Source organism: Rhipicephalus sanguineus, chromosome 3, assembly GCF_013339695.2.
Source record: "Rhipicephalus sanguineus isolate Rsan-2018 chromosome 3, BIME_Rsan_1.4, whole genome shotgun sequence".
Classification (NCBI taxonomy): Eukaryota; Metazoa; Arthropoda; class Arachnida; order Ixodida; family Ixodidae; genus Rhipicephalus; species Rhipicephalus sanguineus.
Window position 1 is genome coordinate 46,227,333 of NC_051178.1, and position 20,426 is coordinate 46,247,758.

The 20,426-nt window shown below is 45.2% G+C and overlaps 1 protein-coding gene across 1 annotated transcript in view; it reads left to right on the forward strand.

Moving 5' to 3' along the window:
• Positions 1-20,321, forward strand: part of LOC119385441 (transcription termination factor 2-like) — a 30,090-nt gene extending 9,769 nt beyond the window's left edge. Inside the window, exons 2-4 of the mRNA XM_037652875.1 lie at positions 3,337-3,398; positions 9,573-9,726; positions 20,235-20,321. Coding sequence (XP_037508803.1) covers positions 3,337-3,398; positions 9,573-9,726; positions 20,235-20,321 — 303 coding nt within the window. The remainder of the gene's footprint in view (positions 1-3,336; positions 3,399-9,572; positions 9,727-20,234) is intronic.
• The last annotated feature ends 105 nt before the right edge of the window (positions 20,322-20,426 follow it).

Sequence of the window (20,426 nt, forward strand, 5' to 3'; positions counted from 1 at the left end):
GGTCGATAGCTGATTATGGGCAACATTTTTGAGAAAAAAAGGTCGACCTATATTCGAATAAATACGGTAGTGGACAGGACGCGAATAGTTTAGATTATTCCAGAGCTTGAGCAATCACCAGTGATAAGACTGGAAAGTTCGATGCGTGATGTATAAAAGACGGCGCGTCCCAGCTGTGAGCAGTTTTATCGACGGCCGACGCTCTCTTTGCCGCTATCAGTGTACAGTGTGTATTGCTGTTGTTTGACCTTCCATTTCCCGGCCACAAGTTCGGCCAAATAAAGAGTTTCATCTTGGACACGCCGGCTGCTGCCTTCGTCGACGTCACGACCCTGTGACAATATGTACTTGGGACCTCTATGTAACAAAGTGATAGCGCGAGACACCCTTGATATAACGAATTTTTGCCGCCGACAACCTTGGGATTTTGCCCTGAATTTGTCATTTTGGCACTAGCAGGACCCGCATGCACCTTCTGCACTTGCCCCGCCGCCGCCGGAGCGCGAAGTGGCAGCATCGCGCATGGCGCGCACGGAGCCACAGTGACTGTGAGACGTTTGCGTTGGCAGCACCACTCTTCGGTTGTTGCAGAAGTCTCTGCATGGCCTCCGAGATTGTGCGCCGGACGGTTTTTCGCAAAAAAACATGGCTCTAAAATAAACACGGCGACCATGACGTAGTGGGTCAGTGTGTGGCCACAAACATGCTGTTTAGTTCTCCAAGAAAAATATACTCGTAATATAATACTAAATGTGCACTGAACAGTCGAAATGTTTCTCCCAATCGCATTTTTCCTGTATATAATATTCTAAATGTGTTAACGATGCGAGCAAACAAAACCGAAATCAGCCGCATGCTGCCGTACTACAGTCGAACCCGTTTATAACGAACTCGAAAGTGTCGCGAAAAGTGGTCGTTATATCAGTAGTTCGTTGTATATGGACTCGCCCTTAAAAACGTGCACTTCGCGGCCAAGCCGTTTTTGTTTCTTTTTGCACTTTTATTAAAGTGCTAACAACCCCTTCGGTGACAAGCTAAGCCTTTTCGCGCCGTGAAGCGACGCCCGCTGCGTGCTCACGAGTGAATTAACCGCCTTTGCAATGAGCTGACACCGTTTCACCGAAGCGCGGTACCGCGACGTGGAGCCGATCGTCCCTGGCTAGTTGCGTGCAGCGCGTCGCCTACTCGGGTCGCGGAGTCACTGCCGGGCCGCTTGCTGTATCGTATGCGCGCGTTTGTACGTTCTTCGTGCTTGCTTCACTCCGGATCGTGCACAGATGCGGCGACTAGCCTCTTCGGTCAACGCAGCGAAAACAAGCATTTCCCAAGCAACGCGCGCACTATCTCCGCGATGCTCTCGCGGCCCTGCACGACGACGCGCGGCGCACTTCAGTTGTCACCTAGTCAAACACGCAGTATACGCTCGCTGTCAGTGCATCGATGTTTCTCGGTGCCCGCGCCGCTCAACAACAGCGAGCTACTTTCGTTTCTACAAAGCGACGCGCACTTTAAAGCGGTCTCGCACGACGCGGCGGCGGCAATCTTGCTAACGGCAGCATGGCTAAGCATGGCGCGCTCGTACTGCCGTCAATCCGCAGTGTACGGTATACACCACACGCGCAGCCGAGCAGATATCTACAGATGACTGTCCGCTATAAGGCACAACGGCACGTCTATCGACGGCCGCCACCTCGCCTTCGCTCTTTTCTGATGCTTATCCGCGAAGGCATCGCCGCAATCGCGCGGAAGTCGTAATCACTGATCGACCGGTCTCTGCCGTTACCGAAAAGACGGACGACTTTTTGTGGCACGTTGTGGCGTCGACGCAGTGAACCTTTTTGCGATGGAAAGTTATCGTGGTTATCACTTCTTGCATTTATGCGTTCTTGCGTTCCAAGGCATGCTTCATCGCAGGCAGTCGTATACTATAGCTACAGAGAACGGCGTCAGGAAAGGTCACCGTGCGAAAGCTGACCGCAAGGCTTCATGCTGCCTACTATTTTTTTTTTCCTCACTACCATTTTACCACTGAAGAAACGCCTGGAAAGTGAGCAACCTCGCTCGCAGCGTCCGAAATCTGCGTGCGGTGCTCGCCGATCTGGGTATCTTAGTCGCAAGTAAACTGGAGTGGGGCACGGGCGAGCGCGCGCCCCTGTCACGCTTTAGAAGGCATGCTTTAACTTTTTTTCGCTTCGTATGCGCCATATTTTTACCGCGACTGCGTCCCAAGTGTTCGTTGTAAAAGTAGGAGGCTTTGAAAAATGTTCGCTATATCTGGACGCAGCTTCAATGGTTAGCATAGGAAAATCGTAAGTGCACCCAAATATGGTCGCTATAACCGATAGATCGTTATATGTGGGATCGTTATAAGTGGCTTCGACTGTACTTGCGGAGCAACCGGAATGTGCAGGATCCCCGCCTCCGTAGCCTTCGCTGCGCTGTCAAGATAAGCTGTCGCCAAGTATAGTGCACTCCTATGGCTTGTGTGATGCGCTACTGATTGCTTGTGACCATGTCACAAGGCTTGTCTTTGTGTGCTGCTTATATGCGAAATGGGCAGCAGTATCTTTCACTCACAAGAGAGCACTTCAAATTAATGAGAAATAGGGAGGTCTAGAGACACCATGCTATGAAATACTGAATATGAATTAATATCGCTACAATTTAATGTATGACATACTACTATTTTGTATACGACAGCGTTACCAGTAGCTTTAATGGCATTGAGTTTTACATATATTGGCTCCCTAACACATTCTTGGAGCACCTTGGGGATGTGTGCTTCCTCTGTTGAAACCGGTGTTGAGTGCATTGCAACCGTGCATTCTGCGCAGTTCAGTTTTCCTGATTATTATGGCTACCTAGCATACATGTGCAACAGGTTTCTGTTGCTAGGAAATATGTCGCATAATGACATGCTGCTGCGTTACGCTGCAATACTACTTCAATACTATAAGAAAATGATGGTTTATGCCTGCTGGCTCAGAATTGGAGACATAGCAGTTAGAATAATTTGGTAAGACTGATTTCCAGCAGAAAGCGCTGTCATGAACAGAACAAGCATGACATATCAGCGTTCTGCTTGAATTTTTGTCAGCTTTTGTTCTGAAAAAAAAAAAAACTGCTACAAATGGTAGTTGACATTTTCCTTTCGTGAACCACCTTACTCCACCTTCTGGACTTGCGCAGAAGTGATTCGCAATACCATTGTCGTTGCATTTCCTATCTGACGGCTGCTTGCTCATTTTTGTCGCCTGAGTTTTGGTGGTTGCATGACTTGCTTTGCAGCCATACTTAGATCCGTGATTGCCACTGTGCTTCTCTCTGTGCCTGCAGATCAAGACTCTGCTCGACATGCTGCTCAAGGTGCGGGAAGAATCAAACAACCAAGATAAGAGGTGATGTCTAGCATTTTTCTTTATTTTACTGGTCTAATCTTTAGTTGCATATTTGCCTACTTTTTGCCAATGTCTTGGCACATTTGTGCTGAGCAGTCGAGCTTCTTGCAGGCGATGAACTAAACAGTGCCAATGGCGCTTACCTGATTGTCAGTACACTGTAATAATGCTAAAAGATTTCATCACTGCTGGTAAGGGGATACAGTTAAACCAACAATGTCAGTAAAATGAGCAATTTACTTTCTTATATCGAAACGTTAAATTGAAATTCGATCTTTTATGCAATATATGGTAACCGAAGGGTTCATTTTTACTCTGAGTGTGCTGCAGAAACATTCTAATGGCACAGTAGCACAAAAAAAAAACTCATTTCAATTACATAAAAAGTCACCTTTGTTGAACCTGAGATTCGGTGACCGTGGTTTGATGCTGCCCTGGTGCAATCCTCTTCACACCGGCCACATGTGACGTCTGAAGCCAAAACAAATGCAGCTCCTATGCTCTGTGGTAGTATGAGACCAGCAGAGCTATCGCGCCAATTCTGCCATGATGGCTTGTCACTGAAACCTTCTGTAGTAACTCAAACCTCAATATAACGAACACGGATATAACGAATTATCAGTTATAACTAGGTTTGTGCGAATATTCGAGCACTTTGAATATTCGAACGAATATTACAGTATTCGAATTCGCTTCGAAACGAATTTAAATTCTAGGAAATTTTGAAGTATTCGAAATGAACGAATAGACATATATAAACCGCATGTAACCCCCCCTGTAAAGGTGGTTTCACTGCAATGTAGGTGTGCTATTGGCCGCGAGATCGAGCGGAGTCGTCGCCTGGCGGCTACTGGCTGAAGCGCGCCTAGTGTGGATTGCTCCATGCGTCGTCTGCTAGCCGCGTTGTGTTTGCATGTGCGCGTACGTCATGCAGGGCCCCAAAAGGCGGTTTGTTCCATTGCGTTGGTGCAACTTTAACCGCTCGTACGTATGCCTAACACGATGTAAAGAAGCATTTGGTCTTGATCGGCTGTACATGTACTGTAATAAGATCAGTGAGTGCACTTGTCGAGAGTGCTGTGTGCGGTCGTCGTACCGTCCGTTCACGACAGTCATATCAGTGTAGGTGCCGCTCTGTGGTTCAAGCGCATTGCAAAGTGCACTCGACGTTGTCCTAAAGATGAGAAGTATTAAATCTCATGTGAATATAGCCTTTTAGCGGCTTGGTGGTTAAAAAAAAAGGCTCTCATGCACTTGCGAGTTGTGGTTAGGTGTATAACTTCGGGACTGTCGTTTATAGGTTACGCGACGAGCTTTAGTTGTGTACGGTCCTGGTCCCACTGCAGAGAAATATTTCTGTCAAGTCATGTCTGACACTTCGGTACTTAAATTGTCCCCTAAACAGAACAGAAAATGGTATGACACGGAAATCGCAAAACTGAGTTGCCTTGCGCAATTATAACGTGTGGCGAAATGTATACAAAGACACCCGTGTACTTGCGAGGTAGCTTATGCCTGTCAAATTTGCGCTTTGGCAAGTTCAGTGTCGGAAGTGCGTCAGGCCTCAATCTCTTCCGCGAAAACCCTTTAAAAAAGACAGCGAGCGAGAAAAATATATTCATCAAGATCAGCAGTGGCGATAAACTCGCTCGCGCATTTTCATCGCTTACGTGGCGAGTGAGGGCTCATAAAACGATACTCTTTACTATGCACCAAATCACGCATACACACTTGCCGCGTTTCGGTGCACGTACTTGCCCTGCGGAACACTGAGAACTGTTCTCGCGGCCGTGTAAACACAATGGAACATGCGCGAACTACAAAAGGGCTCGGGGACTCTCGTTTAAACAGACTCATAGCCGAGCGCGAACAAACTTTGCGTTCACAGCGCAGACGGTACATGAATGACAAAGAATAAATTTCATGAATTAATTTTCTTCTTTCTCGATTGATTCCCGCTTAATTTTCCTGCGGAAGTGTACGAAAATCAAAGCACAGGGAAGCTTCCCCGAGCGTTCGCTTACTGCGACCGTCTTCGTGCTCGTAGTGCACAGCAGCAACAAGTATATAAATGCACACATTAGCGAAGTTATCACTCACTACTCTCCATTCTTTCTCGTCTGCGAACACTTGAATGCGCCATCGTCGAAGCGCTTGCTGCACACCATCGCGTACTTAGAAGGCGTCCTGCCGTTACGAAGCCTAACGAGCCACAGTCGGCGACGTTCCGCGTCGGTGGGATAAAAATGGAAGCTTATCCCTGGCTCTGTGCAGTATGTGCGGCATTGTGGCACTGAACAAAACCTCACCATCGATAACGAAGAGTTTTCTGCGGGTACGGAACACAAAATCACGATGTGAAAACAGAATCCCCGTGCACTTCTACACACACCACACGAAACCAGTATCCACACTAGCGGGGTGACGGTGCTGCCACCTATAGGTCGATCTCGCTGCGAATACCGTGAATACACCTTTCCAGGAGAAATCCGCACTGCCGCGAAGCCCGACTTCAAGTTTAAATGAAAATACAGTAAAACTTTGGTAATTCAAAGTCACTGGGACTGTGAAAAATCTAATTGAGCGGGTTTTAGAATTAACTAAACATACAAAAAGCAGGATGCAAGGAACTTTGAATTACTGGAAGTAATCAGAGGTGGTCGTTTACTGTCCCTGCTAGTTTGCGGCTGCAAGGGTTATGTCTTCCATCAATACCTGGTCCCAATTTTGCCGCTAAACCGTGGAAATGGCGGGCCTCGCTGCTGCCAGCGCAAGAAAAAAAAAGAAAGAGGGAAAGAAACGGTCTCGCGGTCAACTGAAATGCGTGCCTGCGGAAAAGACGGGCTTCGCTGCAACACAGTGGTGAAACGCGGGCAGCATGTCACCTGCTTCTCGCAGCGTCAGCGCGTCATGCTGCGACCATTCGCCCATTCTTTCTGGTAAAATAAAGAATTTAATAATGACCACTGTGACGGAATTCGCGATGTGTTCTGGGTGGAAATGATGGTCACTGAAGTTTTCGAACTGTTTTTGAAGTAGGCATTGCAGGCAAGTATGCAAATTGCCGGAACAACCACCATTCAGAGGTTCGCATACATCGCGAATTCCGTCAGACCACCCTTTAGTAATTTCTCTATTTTCCCAGAAAGAATAAGTAAATCATGATGCGCTGACGTTGAGAGAAGCATGCGTCACGCTGCCCGCGTGTCACCGCTGTGTCGCAGTGAAGCACATCTTTTCCGCAAGCGCACATTTCAGTTGACCACGAGACCGCCTTTTGTTAACGCGATAGCATTAAAGAGCTCGTATCGCAGAAATTCTGCCGTCGGTGTCGGCGTCAGCGCCGTTGGTTGTGAGTGAAAAATCATCATCTTGTCCGTGACCGAAAAATCGAAAAAGCTGCAAATAAAATAAATAATAAAAATGTTGGGTCTGAGTGAGAATCGAACCCAGGCCGTTTGCGCGGCAAGCAAGTGTTCTACCACACAGCCACGCCTCTGCTTGGAGCTGCACTGAAAGTAACTTTCATACTTCCCAAAAATACGCGTCCTGTATACAGGTGTCACAGTACGAGATGTAATATCGCAGTAATATTGCGCGGTACAAACGTACATTGCCATCGGGCGTCACACCATGTCAGTATCATAACGACTTGGTGGTTTAAAGACAACCACCCATTAGAACAGGCACACACATTACTGCGCGTACTCCCTCAAGACCACATAGTGGGTGCATCGCAACTTCGAAAAAGTTTCTCGCGCATATTTGCTCCTAATTTAAAGCATGCTACCCATTACATGAGGCACACACCTTAGTGCGCGCATTCTGTTAAACACTCGTTGTGTTCGAAGTGCGCACTAGGGGCAGGTGATCGCTATCGTGTTCAACTCTTAAAGGCGAAGCTTAAGCGTCCCCCAATTTTTAAAAATTTTTTCTTGCGCTTGTAGCAGCGAGGCTGGGATGCTTCACTTGTCACTCATTAGTATCGCTACACTGCATTGCCTTGTGGCTCCTAAGGGTCATCGTTTCTGCGGATTTGCGGCTAAATCAGGATCGGGAAATGGGCACATGGCATCCAAAGTTTTTGAATTAACCGGGCTGGTACTGACCCCCGCTTCAAATTATCCACTCAAATTTACATTGCAAAATACGGGGCCAAGGAAATCCTTCTAATAATGCGGCATTTCGAAATAGCAGAGTTCGAATTAATGAGGTTTTACTGTATTACCCTCACATCGATTTATCATTTTTTAAGTTTAAAAGCTTGTTATACCGGCTTATATGCTCTAAGTATAGTAAATTTTAAAACGTAACATATTTTACAGGTTCATCACTTGCATTCTACCGAAAGTCAAATCCTGCTATTACTCAAAGTTGCTTCCAGTTCCCTTTGGACCAAAAAGAATGACATATGCATGCACCTTGTTTCAACTTTAAAATTGTTGCGCTGGTTAGTTGGGTCATGACAAATATGCTCATTTTTCTTTATAATATGTGATATAAACTATTCGAATTCGCTTCGGACCTAAAATTTACTGTTCGCACAAGCCTAGTTATAACGAAGCAAATGAAGAATAGCCTTGGTAATAGACACAGTGGTTGGAACGTATGCTTATAACGAATTTTAGGATATAGCGAAGTTATTTTCATGTCAAATGTAACTTTGTTATAATGAGGTTGCAGTGTATTGCTTAGAGTGGTGCAACGATGATGCTGTTGAATCACTTGCTCTGCACGAAGTCCGATGAGCATGCACAATTGTTGCACACCACAAAAACAAAAAAGCTGCTCTCTGAAATCGCATGAAAGCAAGGTGGCACACTAAATTATCGCACCTCCATCTGTGGTGGGCTGGTTTTTTGTTTTGCGAGGTTGCTTGCCAAATTAAAAATAGACCAAACCCATTACTGAATTTCGGTCACTGCTATGCATTGACCCAACTGAAGAAAGAAAGGATTTTGTAAGTCGGCCTTATCACAGAACATCATTGTAATTTTATAGAGCTGATAGCTCCTCGGTATCCCTAAACAAGCGGCGACATCTCTATTCTCGGTGATTGAGAATAAATTGCCAACTTTACCAACTTTGTGGTATTGAGGTTTAACTAGTTCTGGAACAGTTACCAGCAGGAGCTTACCAACAGATTTTACGAATATACAAATTTATGAAGTAATATTTTAGTTCATGCTCATGAGCACTTGTTTTTCTACAGAGCGAAGTGTTTACAGAAACATACGGTAACTGTATTTCGCTACAAATTTTGAAGACAAATTTCTGAAAGCCAGTGGAAAGCACAGAATCTGTGCTAAATGGATATTAACATTTTTTAATGTATACCTTCTAGGGATGGGCGAATAGTGAATTTAAGGTTTGAAGCGAATCCGAAGCGAATAGTGATTTGGTCGAATAATTTCGAATCGAATAGCTCGAATAGTATTTACCGCATATTATTAAGAAGAATGAGCATTTTTGCTATGACCCTTGCGCAACATTTTTAAGGATTGGAACTAGGTATGAGTGAATGTCACTTTTTTGGTTTGGAATGAAGTGGAAGCAGCGTTGAATAGTATCAAGATTTGAATAGCAGTAGGGTGCAAGTTATAAGTGGTGCAATACGTTACAATTTAAAAATTACTATACTTAGTGCATATAAGCCCATATAACACACTTTTAAACTTGAAATATGTACATTTAACCTTGAAGTGTGGCTTCGCAGCACTGCAGATTTCCCCTGGATGGGTTGTTTCACGGCACAGCAACCAGACGCTGCAGTGAAACCACTTTTACAGGGGATTATGTACTGTCAAATGTATACATATATTCGTTCATTTCGAATACTTCGAAATTTCGAATAATCTAAATTCGTATCGAAGCGAATTCGAATACTGTAATATTCGTTCGAATATTCGAAACACCCGAATATTCGCCCATCCCTAATACCTTCAATTCTAACATGCCATGATGTGCTCCAAAGTGATTAATTACAAATTTTAAAGTTGCCTTAATTTTAGAACGTCGCTTGAAATTTGTCTTGTTAATTATCTCTGCCTCTTCTTGCAATCCAGGGATAAATTTTTGGTACGTGTGTCAGAAAATATTCAAGAAGTATTTTCCTTAAATACTTGCATGGTCTGGCGTAGTACATTATGTGACGTGTTGTGGCACATTGTGCAGTGTGGTGGTGTCTCGGTGGACTTCACTCTTGTCACTGGTGCGCCATCATCTGGAACGGCGAGGCATCCCCTCTGTCACTATCCAGGGTAGCGTCCCTGGTCACCAGAGGGCTTCCTACGTGGCCAAATTCAATGAGCAGCGAGGAGGACCCACAGTGAGTCGCCTCATCAGCTGATAAAACTGCTGGCTCGTTAGTTCAATGAGCTGAGTGCCCTAACCAACACAACTCTAGTATTTCCTGAACAGCTTCTTAGAATCATGAGCTGAAACAAAGTGTATACAGTTGCCGTATCACCTACCGTAACCATAAGCCTTTTTTTTTTAAGGAAAGAGAGAGCACATCAAGAGGTCCCAACCCCAATACTGTTATAGGACCTCGTTTCTAAGCCAAACATGACAAAGCATGCAGGAGAGCAGCTGAAACAAGTGGTTAAATGTTTTATGATATACAGCAGGGGTTCTCAAACTTTCTGGCCCTGGGGAACCCCAACAGCTTTTCTGACGCACCATGAGCCACGAATAAAGCGCCGAGGTGCCCGTTAATGTCATCTGAACTGGTTTGAACGCTCATGAGCATGAATTACCAGCGCTGTGCGCGTTCTGTCCCCAAGGGTCTGCAAATCGTGCAAGTTTCATGGCGCGCACTAGACGAATCTTTACTGCTTCTGCCTCGTAGGTCTCTCACTACCCGCACACACCCGATGTGCGGATGCAGCATGCAATGGCTTCGTTAAATGCAAAATGCAATGCAAATTTGCTTGTCTAAATAAATATATTAGTTGCTAATGGGGGTAAAATGAGAGCGGGTTGCATTCCTTCTGGCCGCTCGCTGAACCCTAAAATGTCCTTCACGGAACCCCTGAGTTCTGCGGAACCAAGTGTGAGAACCCATGATATACAGTATACTATCGATAACTTGAAATCTCTTGATTGAAATTAACGAATAATTCTAACTGTACAGTTGATACAGAAATGTTGATATAGCAAAGTTCTGTGTACAGTAAAACATCTATCATTTGAACTTGGGTATTTCGATATCTGACATAATTCAAAGAATTTCTGTCATGGATGTGTTTTGTAACATAAATTTGACAGGAATTTTGAAGCAGCGGTCTGCACCAGCCTGGGTTTTGAAGACTTTGAGTGCTCCTGATTTCGCCAAAAGCTCGAAGAAATGGCAACTCTGTGGAGCCACAAAGCAATGCCATGTAGTGATGTCGCTGATGACAGGTGAAGCACCTCAGCCTCAAAAAGAACAAATTTGGGCGCCAAGTCTGTAAGCACTCCAACCCTGGCCTTCTCGTATAAAGAATTGTCTTCTTTGAAGGAGTAGTAGCATGCAAATTGACTGGTGTTTGTGTACATTTTGTCGATAAAGAAAAAGAAAGAGATAACTCCACACATGGCGTCTTGTTGCAGCATGTGGGAATCATAATCACATAAATCTGTGCCTTCGGTGTAGTAAACTGACAAAAAACTTAATGCATATGGTGTGTCCTTTCTTGTGGACCCTGTGTTGCTCTTGAACTTGTGATTTATTTATATGCGACACACTTTGCACTTGAATTTCCTGTAACCTCACCTATTCATAGGCAAGGCTAAAGAAAAGTTTAACAGCTTCTTCCTGGGATAAGTCTGTTGTACATAGAGTTATGACATAAGATGATGCAATGACTAAACCTGGGAAAAGAGCAAAGTTGCAATACTAATCCACTCGTTTTGTTTATTAAAGGAGTCCTGAACCACTTCTTCTAGTAATCACCTAATGACGTCATTACGAGAGTTTATTGCCTCACTAATCCATGCCGCAAAAATTTCTTGAATCCGTCAAGAATGAGTGGAGTTATGTGGCTTTGTTGCACGCTTTAAGTGCTTTCTCTGTTCTCTCATCCTGATGAGCACGCTGGAGGCTACACAGGGAGGGGTGATATGGGGGAGAGAAGTTACGTCAGTGCACGTGATGACCTTAAGTGCACATGGTGAAACGCAGTCACTCTCTCTCGTTGTGATTCCTGTCTGCGAGTGTGGCTCACTGTGTGATGTTAGCTGACTAAGGAGCGCGGTGCCAGCACATGGTGGCACACTGTGGCAAGAAGTGCATCTGATCCACACGTCACTCTTGATTTATGTTGGCTATTGGCCAATAGCATGCTATCTGCTGTTCGTAGTCAAACAGCAGGCGCCAGCAGCTCCGAAGAGAGCGAGCACAGGCCTCTGCATGAAAAGAGGGCACCTGAGAAAATGGCAATTTTCTCAGACGCACGACCGCAAGATTTGACTGAGCTGTTCACAGCAGTGTCTGCTGTCCACAGGATGTGTTTTCTCACCGAGCCTGAGGGGTTGTTCATGACCCTTTTAAGTACTATAAGAAAAGTGATGGGTAAGTTTATACTCTCGTATGCAGGAATTGTATCTTTATCATCGCTAGTGCATATTTTGTGCTGATTTGGCTTTACACTTCATGTATAGGAATACTGGTTTACAAAAGAGAAGATGGAGACGCTTATATGACATGTTTTCGCAGTGTCAGAGTGGCTTGTTGTAGTGTGTTGTGAATGGTGTGGCGAGGTTGTATTAGCTAGCCACAAACATTTTAGATCTGTGCTTTGTTATATTCAATGGTTCGTTATTTTGAGGTACAACAGTGTTGTTGATTCTGTTCATGGCCTCCTGTGAGCAGTACAAAACGTCCACAGGAGCTGAAGGAGAGAGTTGTACTCAGGCTGGGATTAACCGTGTGAATAACCAACGTCCAATGATGAACTTCGTCTTATTGCGAACGCCTGATGCGATACTGCAAAAAATGTTGAGACCGGCACTGATCAGCCCTGGCTAAATATATTCTGTTGATCAAAAGTTGCTTTCAAAAGCATCCAGTGTGCAGTGGCATACTAAGCCAATCAGAAAGCACCATTTCTGGTCGTTGTGCATGCTGGTTGCTAGGAATGTGGGTTTTCCACGTGCTTGCCTTTTTTCATGTCATCTCAATGACATTGGTGCAATCACATCTGCAATCATGTCATTGATGAGTGTTGGGGCCAATCTGAGCATACAATGCAATCTGGTATGCGGTCCTATGTGTACACCATGTAGTAGTTGTTTGTAGGTGTCCTGTGGCTGTATGTTTTGACATGCTATTATTCAGGACATGAGGGATGGGCGTCGGAATGAGCGACTACGCTCCAGCTAGGTCCCGCACCCCAGTGCTATGTGCTTAGAACATTTTGTATCCTTGTGAAGAAGTGAAAAAGAAGCACTTTGCACAGCCCTGCTTCATTTTACACAAACATAGCAATGTGCATTTTCGGGCTAGTTGGTAATTCATTGATACTTCTTTAGCGCAAGCTTCAGAGACAGGGGACGAAAAAATTGCAGCACACACAAGTGCCAACTTCCAACTGAATATTTGTTGTTCAGAAACATATTTATAATGATAGCCGCACGCCTGCACTCTCCACTTCCACAAATCAAAGATGAATTATTACCGTATATACTAGCGTAATGAACGCACTTTCTTTTTTTTTCCAAAAAACCGAAGCAAAGTTGGGGGGTGCATTTATTATGCGGGATAAATTTTACGAAAACTTTTTCGGGATGAGCAAAAAATGCGGTAAAAAAAAAGTTAGGTAGCTTACCTTTCACAGTAAACATATGCTTGCACTATTTGGAAACAGCTTGTTTATTGCCCTTCACCCTTCATCAGAATCGCTATATATGTCATCCAGGTCGCTTGCCACTTTATCATCTTGCTCCCACAACTGGTCGTCCTCGCTGCTGTCCAGCGCATTTGCAATTCCAGCCTTCTTAAAACTCTTTGCAATCAAATCAGCTGGCAACGAGCGCCATGCATCTAAGATCCAGGAGCACACCAGCTCGACAGACGGCCTTTTAATCTTGCCGGTCGGCGTCAGGGCGTGCCCTCCATGGGCCTTCCAGCCTGTTATACCACTGGCGCATACTGTCTTTGAACGGCTTGTTCACACAAACATCAAGGGGCTGCAGCACCGAAGTGAGTCCACCTGGAATGATGGCGATCTCGGTGCGCAGCTCCTTCAGTTCCCGGCTTGCGTTCTCTCCCAGGTGGCCGCGAAAACTGTCGGGCACAAGGAGAGATGGGAGAAGCAGGGCACCAGGGCGCCGTCCACAGACTGTCCGGACCCAATCAGCCATTAGATCGGCCAACATCCGTCCTTTCTCTTTGGCTCGCATGTGTATGCCAGCTGGGAAGTTGGCCTTTGGCACCATTTTCCATTTGAAGATCACGTACGGTGACAACTTCCTGCCGTCTGGCGTGATAACCAGCATTACCGTGAAACGCTGCTTCTCGGGGCCTGTCGTTTTAATGAGCACGCTGCGTGCTCCTCTCTCATTGACCATCCTGCTCATCGGCATAATGAAATTGATGGCGTCTGGTCTACGTTCCCGATTTGCAAGAGAAGAAATTATCGGTCCCGCCGCAGGTGTATCACAAACTTGTGAAAGACCACTACCTTTTCTTCGTAGCAACGAGGCAGCAGTCGCTGACAAAGTGATGCGCGCCTCCTCAAGCACAGTCCGCTGCACCGCATAAAGCATGTCGTTTATCCATTACTCGCTTTGAAAGCAGTGGTCGCGAGGCCATGCTTCCTGTCTGTGGCTTGCGCTTGCATCCTGATCATTTCGTGTGAAACGACGCAGCCTTCCTTTCTTAGGTCCGGGACATATTCCAAGACCTCTTCTTCCACAGCAGGAAACTTTCTGGTCTTTGGTCCCCTAAAGGCATGCCGCTCGCTATTTGTAGTGTGCAGGTTGTCATGCTGCTTCCGCCAGTAATGCACACGGACATCGTCAATTCTGAAATGTCTACCGGCGGTACGATTCCCGTGCTCAAGAGTGTACTCCACAGCCTGTAGCTTGAAACCGGCCGTGTAGCTCACATTTTCGCTGATTATCCACGCCAAAATGCAAAACAGACTAAAAGCAATCTCACAACGGAGTGGGAATGGCTGACAGGAACAAAAAAAGGTAGGGCTGGAATGGCTAGAACGCTAGAACACGCGTCACTGTCTAGTGTCATTTTGATTGGCTGTCAGTACATTTTGTTCTTTTATCTAATTTATCGATTTTGGCCTGTGATACTTAGGTGGTGCAGGCAGGGCATAGTTTTTTTAATTTAAATTTCATTTATTTTCGCCCAACTCCACTTTAATGTAATATCCCACCCGGCCTCAGAAACTCCGCCGCTTCAGTGGTAGATCGCGCTATCTTCTGCAAGCTGTCTGAACGCATTGGCTATCTTCGCGCTCCCGCCGCCGGTTGCCGCCGTCTCCATAAAGTTTCGTATTTGCAGAAAGCAACCGTTGGCTGGTGTGGGCATTTTCGTGACCTTCGCGTGCTGTGTGCTTGTGAGCCGCGATGTCCCTACACTCGCACCATTCGTAATCCTGCTGTGGTGCATGGATACTTCAAAAACGAGTACAAAAAGGGAGGGACATGCTGCGTACAGATAGAAAGAAAAACAAAGAACGGTGCGCAGCAGCGGGCGGAGGGGAGTTGGGGGGGGGGGGGGCAAACCAGGGGGCGTCGACATAATAAAAAGAAATAAAGAAAAGATGTACGGGCGAGGAGGCGCTGTGCGTTGATTCGCAGGACTGCAGCTGATGGAAGTAGGGGGTGTGTTTATTATGTGGGAGAAAAAAAGTGCAAATTTCGACCACTAAAGTTGGGGGTGCATTTATTATGCGAGTGCGTTCATTATGTGAGTAAATACAGTATGTACAAGGTTTTAGTGTTGCATGTAACTGATGCTTTTTATCTTGTAAGCTCATTTGTTATCACTTTAGGGAGTCATGATTTGTGGAAGCGGCGGGGCGCAGGCGCACAGTTATCATTATAAATATGTGTCTGAATAATAAATATTCAGTTGGAAGCTAGCGCTTGTGTGTGGTGCTTTTTTTTTTCATTCCTTTCTCTGAAGTTTGCGCTAAAGTAGTATTAATACACAAACATAATAGAGCTGTGTGAATAGCAAAATTTTGGGTGCGGAGCAAATTTGAATATTAAAGTTTAAGTGCAAATCAAATTGAATATTTTAAAAATGTATTTGAAATACTTCGAAGGGAAATTGCTGAAAAAAAGTTGCAGAGGTTCCCTAAGTGTATATTCTTGTGAGATAGGAACATGAAAGCGTTTGTTTTGGCTAGCTTGGTGAAGCTCTGGAGGGATGCTGCTAAGTGACATTTCCCAGTTGCCTTATAGAGAATGAGGCAATGCAGAGGCCGAAGTGTGTTTGTTTACATGATTTGGTGCAACCAAAGTGCTGTGGAAAACACTTTACATGCGAAAGGGAAAGGCACTATTTCTTCGACCTCTCCTCCTCCTTCAACTTCTGTGGAGCATAGGTCGGCAAACTCACTCATGAGTCGACTCACTCAGACTCGCCCAGACTCAGATCAAGCCGTGAGCCCGAGTCTGTGTGAATCCTGGTGAGCAGTATCCTGGTGAGTTTGAGTCCGAGCGAGTCCATTTGAGAAAAATTTTAGTGAGTCTGAGTCCGAGTGAGGCCAGTAGAGGAAAATTTTGGTGAGCCTGAGTCCCAGTGAGGCCTCGACGTGAAATATATCGATTGAGTGAGTCTGAGTGAGCTCCACATTTTTTGCCGACCTATGGTCCTATCTACTCAACTTCAGCAATAGTATCAGCCTTCTTTCGGCTGACATTTATACTCACATCTGTTCACGTATACCTCAACAGACTAGCGTTTATACACCAGCTCTATATTTATTGATCATGCAGAGGAGTGAGTTATGGGGTGGGCGGTAGGTGAATCATATCCTTCAATAAAAGATGTCCTTACGGGACTGCAAGCACTGATAACTCATATCTGAAGGTACGAGATGAAAAGGGACCAATGAGAGCACCGATTATGTGAGATGATGGTTTAAAGAGCATTGGTACGACGGTCGAAAAAGTTAATTATACGCTAGCAGACTCATGAGTCGACTCACTCAGACTCACTCAGGCTCAGACCAAGCCGTGAATCTGGGTGAGGAATATTTTCATAAGGTTGAGTCCGAGTGAGTCTGATCGAGAAAAATTTTCATGAGTCTGAGCCAGAGTGAGTCCAGTTGAGAAAAATTTTTATGAGTCTGAGTCCGAGTGAGCCCTAAGCGCAAAATATATTTCATAGGTGAGTCTGAATGAGCTCCACACTTTTTGCCAACCTATGCTGTATAGGCCCAACTGATGTGACGGAAAAGGGCGTGCTGCCTTCGAGTCTATAGAGTACTTCACCTGCTGCACGGATTATCCTCTCCTACTCTGTGGCTGCGAGTAATTTCCGCAGCACTTGTTGGTGCCGGTGTCAGTTCCGGTGTGAAAGGTCACGTGCTTTTCGCACACTGCTTTTGCCGATGCAGGATGAGTGCATGACTTTGCAAACCTGGCCAAGTAATGCTTTTGCGGTAAAATGTAGTGCAAAACATGGCCAAAAACAAAACAATTCCTTTTGCACGGTAACCCGTAGACCTGGCAGCAGCGTGAAAACGAAATTGTGCTGCTAGCTGTCGCGTAGTGATGCGGGGCAATGTTGGAACGAGCCTGGAAAGCTTGATATTCCGCAATTTTTAGTGTGATACTGACGAATTTGATGTAGCAGGCTGGTTTCGCGGTGCCAAGGCATTATTCAGAAAGCACATTTAGCAAAACGAGTCGATTGAGTATAAAACAGAGACCACGTTCATGGGATTAACAGCTGACCATCACTAGCAGATGTAGTGACATCAAAACGGCAATGGAATGCATTTTACAGCCTACATAGGTGTATTTCGTGCTCAACTAAGGTATGTCCGTGTCAAATATGTTGCCAGAGAAGGGGAAATAGTGCGCGCCCCTTTTGTTATGAGAGCTCATATCAAAGAAAAGTTCTTTTGCCCACAGCTACGTCGCGTCTATTTTGCATGCCCAGAACCTGTGTCCATGAGTGGTGCAAAAATAGGAAGGTCATCAGCTGCACACATCCATCAGGAAAAGTGTCTACGGGCCGAGAATGGGAAAATATCCGGACCTCGATCACAAGCTTACAGGTGTTCTCAAGCAGCTCCGTGTAGACCGAGCTTGTCAAGGTAACGGCCCTTGAATCGGCACACAATCGTGGCATATCCAAAACTGAATCATCGAAGGAAAGGAACTGCCAGCAGAATAAATTTCACTTTCTGTGAAGGTGAATTATGCTTGCGTTTTTAAACTTTTTTCTTCTTTTGATCGTAAACATTGGGAGCGCGTTACATTCAATCAAGTACGATATAAGCAGGTGCTGCGCTTTGCACTTTTAAGGTGTACTTTTTCTACTCTGCGCACTGATTGAGCTACCTTTTCTAATACAACGTCAGAGTGCGGTGACGGCCGTTAACCATTTGATAGGTCGAAGTTCGCGAGGAGGATTGGATTTACGCGCATCATTTAGAAGTGCTGCGATATGATTTTCAGCTAATGAAACCTTTATATGTATTTTCCGAAAGTTCAAATATTTCAAATAGTAAAATTCTAGTGTGAATCAAATCGAATAGCAAGCGCTATTCGGAAAATACTTGAAAGTTCGGCTATTTGTACACCCCTAATAATCGATAAAATAAAAGCATGCATTTCTGAGTGACAAACATGTCACAGCTGTGCACACCATCACTAACAGCTCCACTGACAGCCACCGATAGGGACAGTAGGCCTAGCTAGGCGGACGTTGTTTGCAATCCACCATGTACGCATCACAAAGTGCTTATTTTTGTTGGCACAATTAACAATGATCCTTTATTTTGCTTGTTAATATTTTTCATTAGATTTCGCGGTGCCTCAATGTGAAGAGCAAACGCAGAAGCAAAGTGAGCCACTTCTCTGAGATGGTCTGTTTCAGGGTTACCAGGTTTGGCTGCCCTGTGCCCAGGCCCGTAGCCAGGAATTTTTTTCGGGAAGGGGGCCCACTTGCTGAAAACCTTGACTATTTGAGAAAAATGCCTATTTTCATTATTTATTTTTGGTAAAAACGCCTACTTCACCAAAATTTCAGGGGGGGCCTGGTCTAGTGCCCCCCCCCCCTTCCCCCCCTGGCTACGGGCCTGCCTACCTGTGCCAATTTGGCTACTTTTGTAGGCCGGTGGGGGCAGAAAAAACATCTTCGCTACTTTTTGGCTACTTTCGTGTTCCCTCGATTTGAACAAAATTATTAATGTGTTGTGACGTTGCAGCCGCTGGTGTTCAAGTATGTGGTGTCAAAACGTGGCGATCAAGGCGTGTTCCCAGCTTCCTAAATTAAATTTGGTGCTTGCTTTACACCAGGAGTCTTAAGCTCAACTCATCCAGCGGGCCACAGTCACGAAATTTAGTTGCAAAGGTGGGGACAGCGAAGAAGGTTGCAGGTGGGGAGGGAGGGGGTGGGGGGAGCCGCATGCAGCCCACGGGCCGCGTGTTTGAGACCCCTGCTTTACTCAAAAGAAATTACTTTTGGATACGTCGCTTGGACTTGTGAGAAAACTGTTGCATGGGGCCTCATTTTGCATACCGCCTATTGCTGAACGCGACTTTAAATTGAAATTGGGAGGAGAAAGGGACCATTGAAAGCACTCTGCATACACGACGCTCTTCACTCATCGACATTAGGAATCGAACATCTGACAAGATGTCCGCATTATTTCTTAGAATTAGGTGAGGATGGCAACTCGGGAGTAGTAATTGCTCGGACTTCGTCATCACACAAGAAACATTTGCGAAGGGGACTACAATTTATGCTTGAATCACAGCAACAATGACTTTGGGAACACTCATCTAGCAACAAGTCTTGTACTTTACTTCGTTTCAGGAAAGAGCGTCATGTATGCAACACAGGAAGAAACTTAGTCATCCTGCATGCAATGGTTGCTAAAGTCAACAATTTATGCTTTAATCTCAGCAATTACAGTTTTCAAGGGTTCTTGCTGTACTTGTTTACATTTACACTAAAAGGATCTTGCGTTTATTCATTTAAATAAAAACGTCGCAGCTGTCTTCACACACGCATGGCTACTTTTGGTTACTTTTACTGTCCTTGATTGGCTCAAGTTGGCTACTTTTGGGATAGTTTTTTTCAAATTTCTTGGCTATTTGCTTACTTTTTGACCTGGCAACCCTGGTTGGTTTCATTAAATGCCCTCTCATCACTGCTTCCGGTTCTGAAAGTGGTTTGGTACTATGGTGCTGCCTTAAAAAACCAGCACACCACTGCAGAAGTTGCTTCATCTGATTGGGAACTATTCTTTGTTGGAAACGAATTGCAGTGTTTGTTTTTTAATGCTCTTGTGAACAGAGATACTGGCAAATGCATCATCAGGGAAGACTGCGAAACGGCGAAGAACCAGCTGACTACCAGTACTGTGCTGTCATTGGCTGTGGCAATATGACAGTACGGCCGTTGGTCAACAGGTTGCACTATGAAAACCTACCCAGTCTGTGATGTGCTTCTCGGGATTAACACAGTAGTGTTTTGTAATGTCGTTTTACTTACGCGGAGCAGCAAACGTTCACTTTACTGCATTCGACACGTCTTCTTTTGACACGCAAAGCTTGCCGTGGAAGTTTGCCCCATACGATCTTTAGTATAGACATATACTTTCTGAGTTAAAAGTAGCTGTCGCATAAGTGCCTTCCTCTGCACAGGTAATGTTGCTCTCCCTTGAAGCTGGTGGTGTGGGCCTGAACCTGGTTGGTGGCAATCACATGTTTGTGCTCGACGTGCACTGGTGAGTAAAACATATGTGAAGTAGGCACGATGAGAATAGGAGAGGCCTGGTTAGTCATTGAATATATTTTAAAGGTCCCTAAACCACCCAAGGTGAAAGTTAGTGGGGT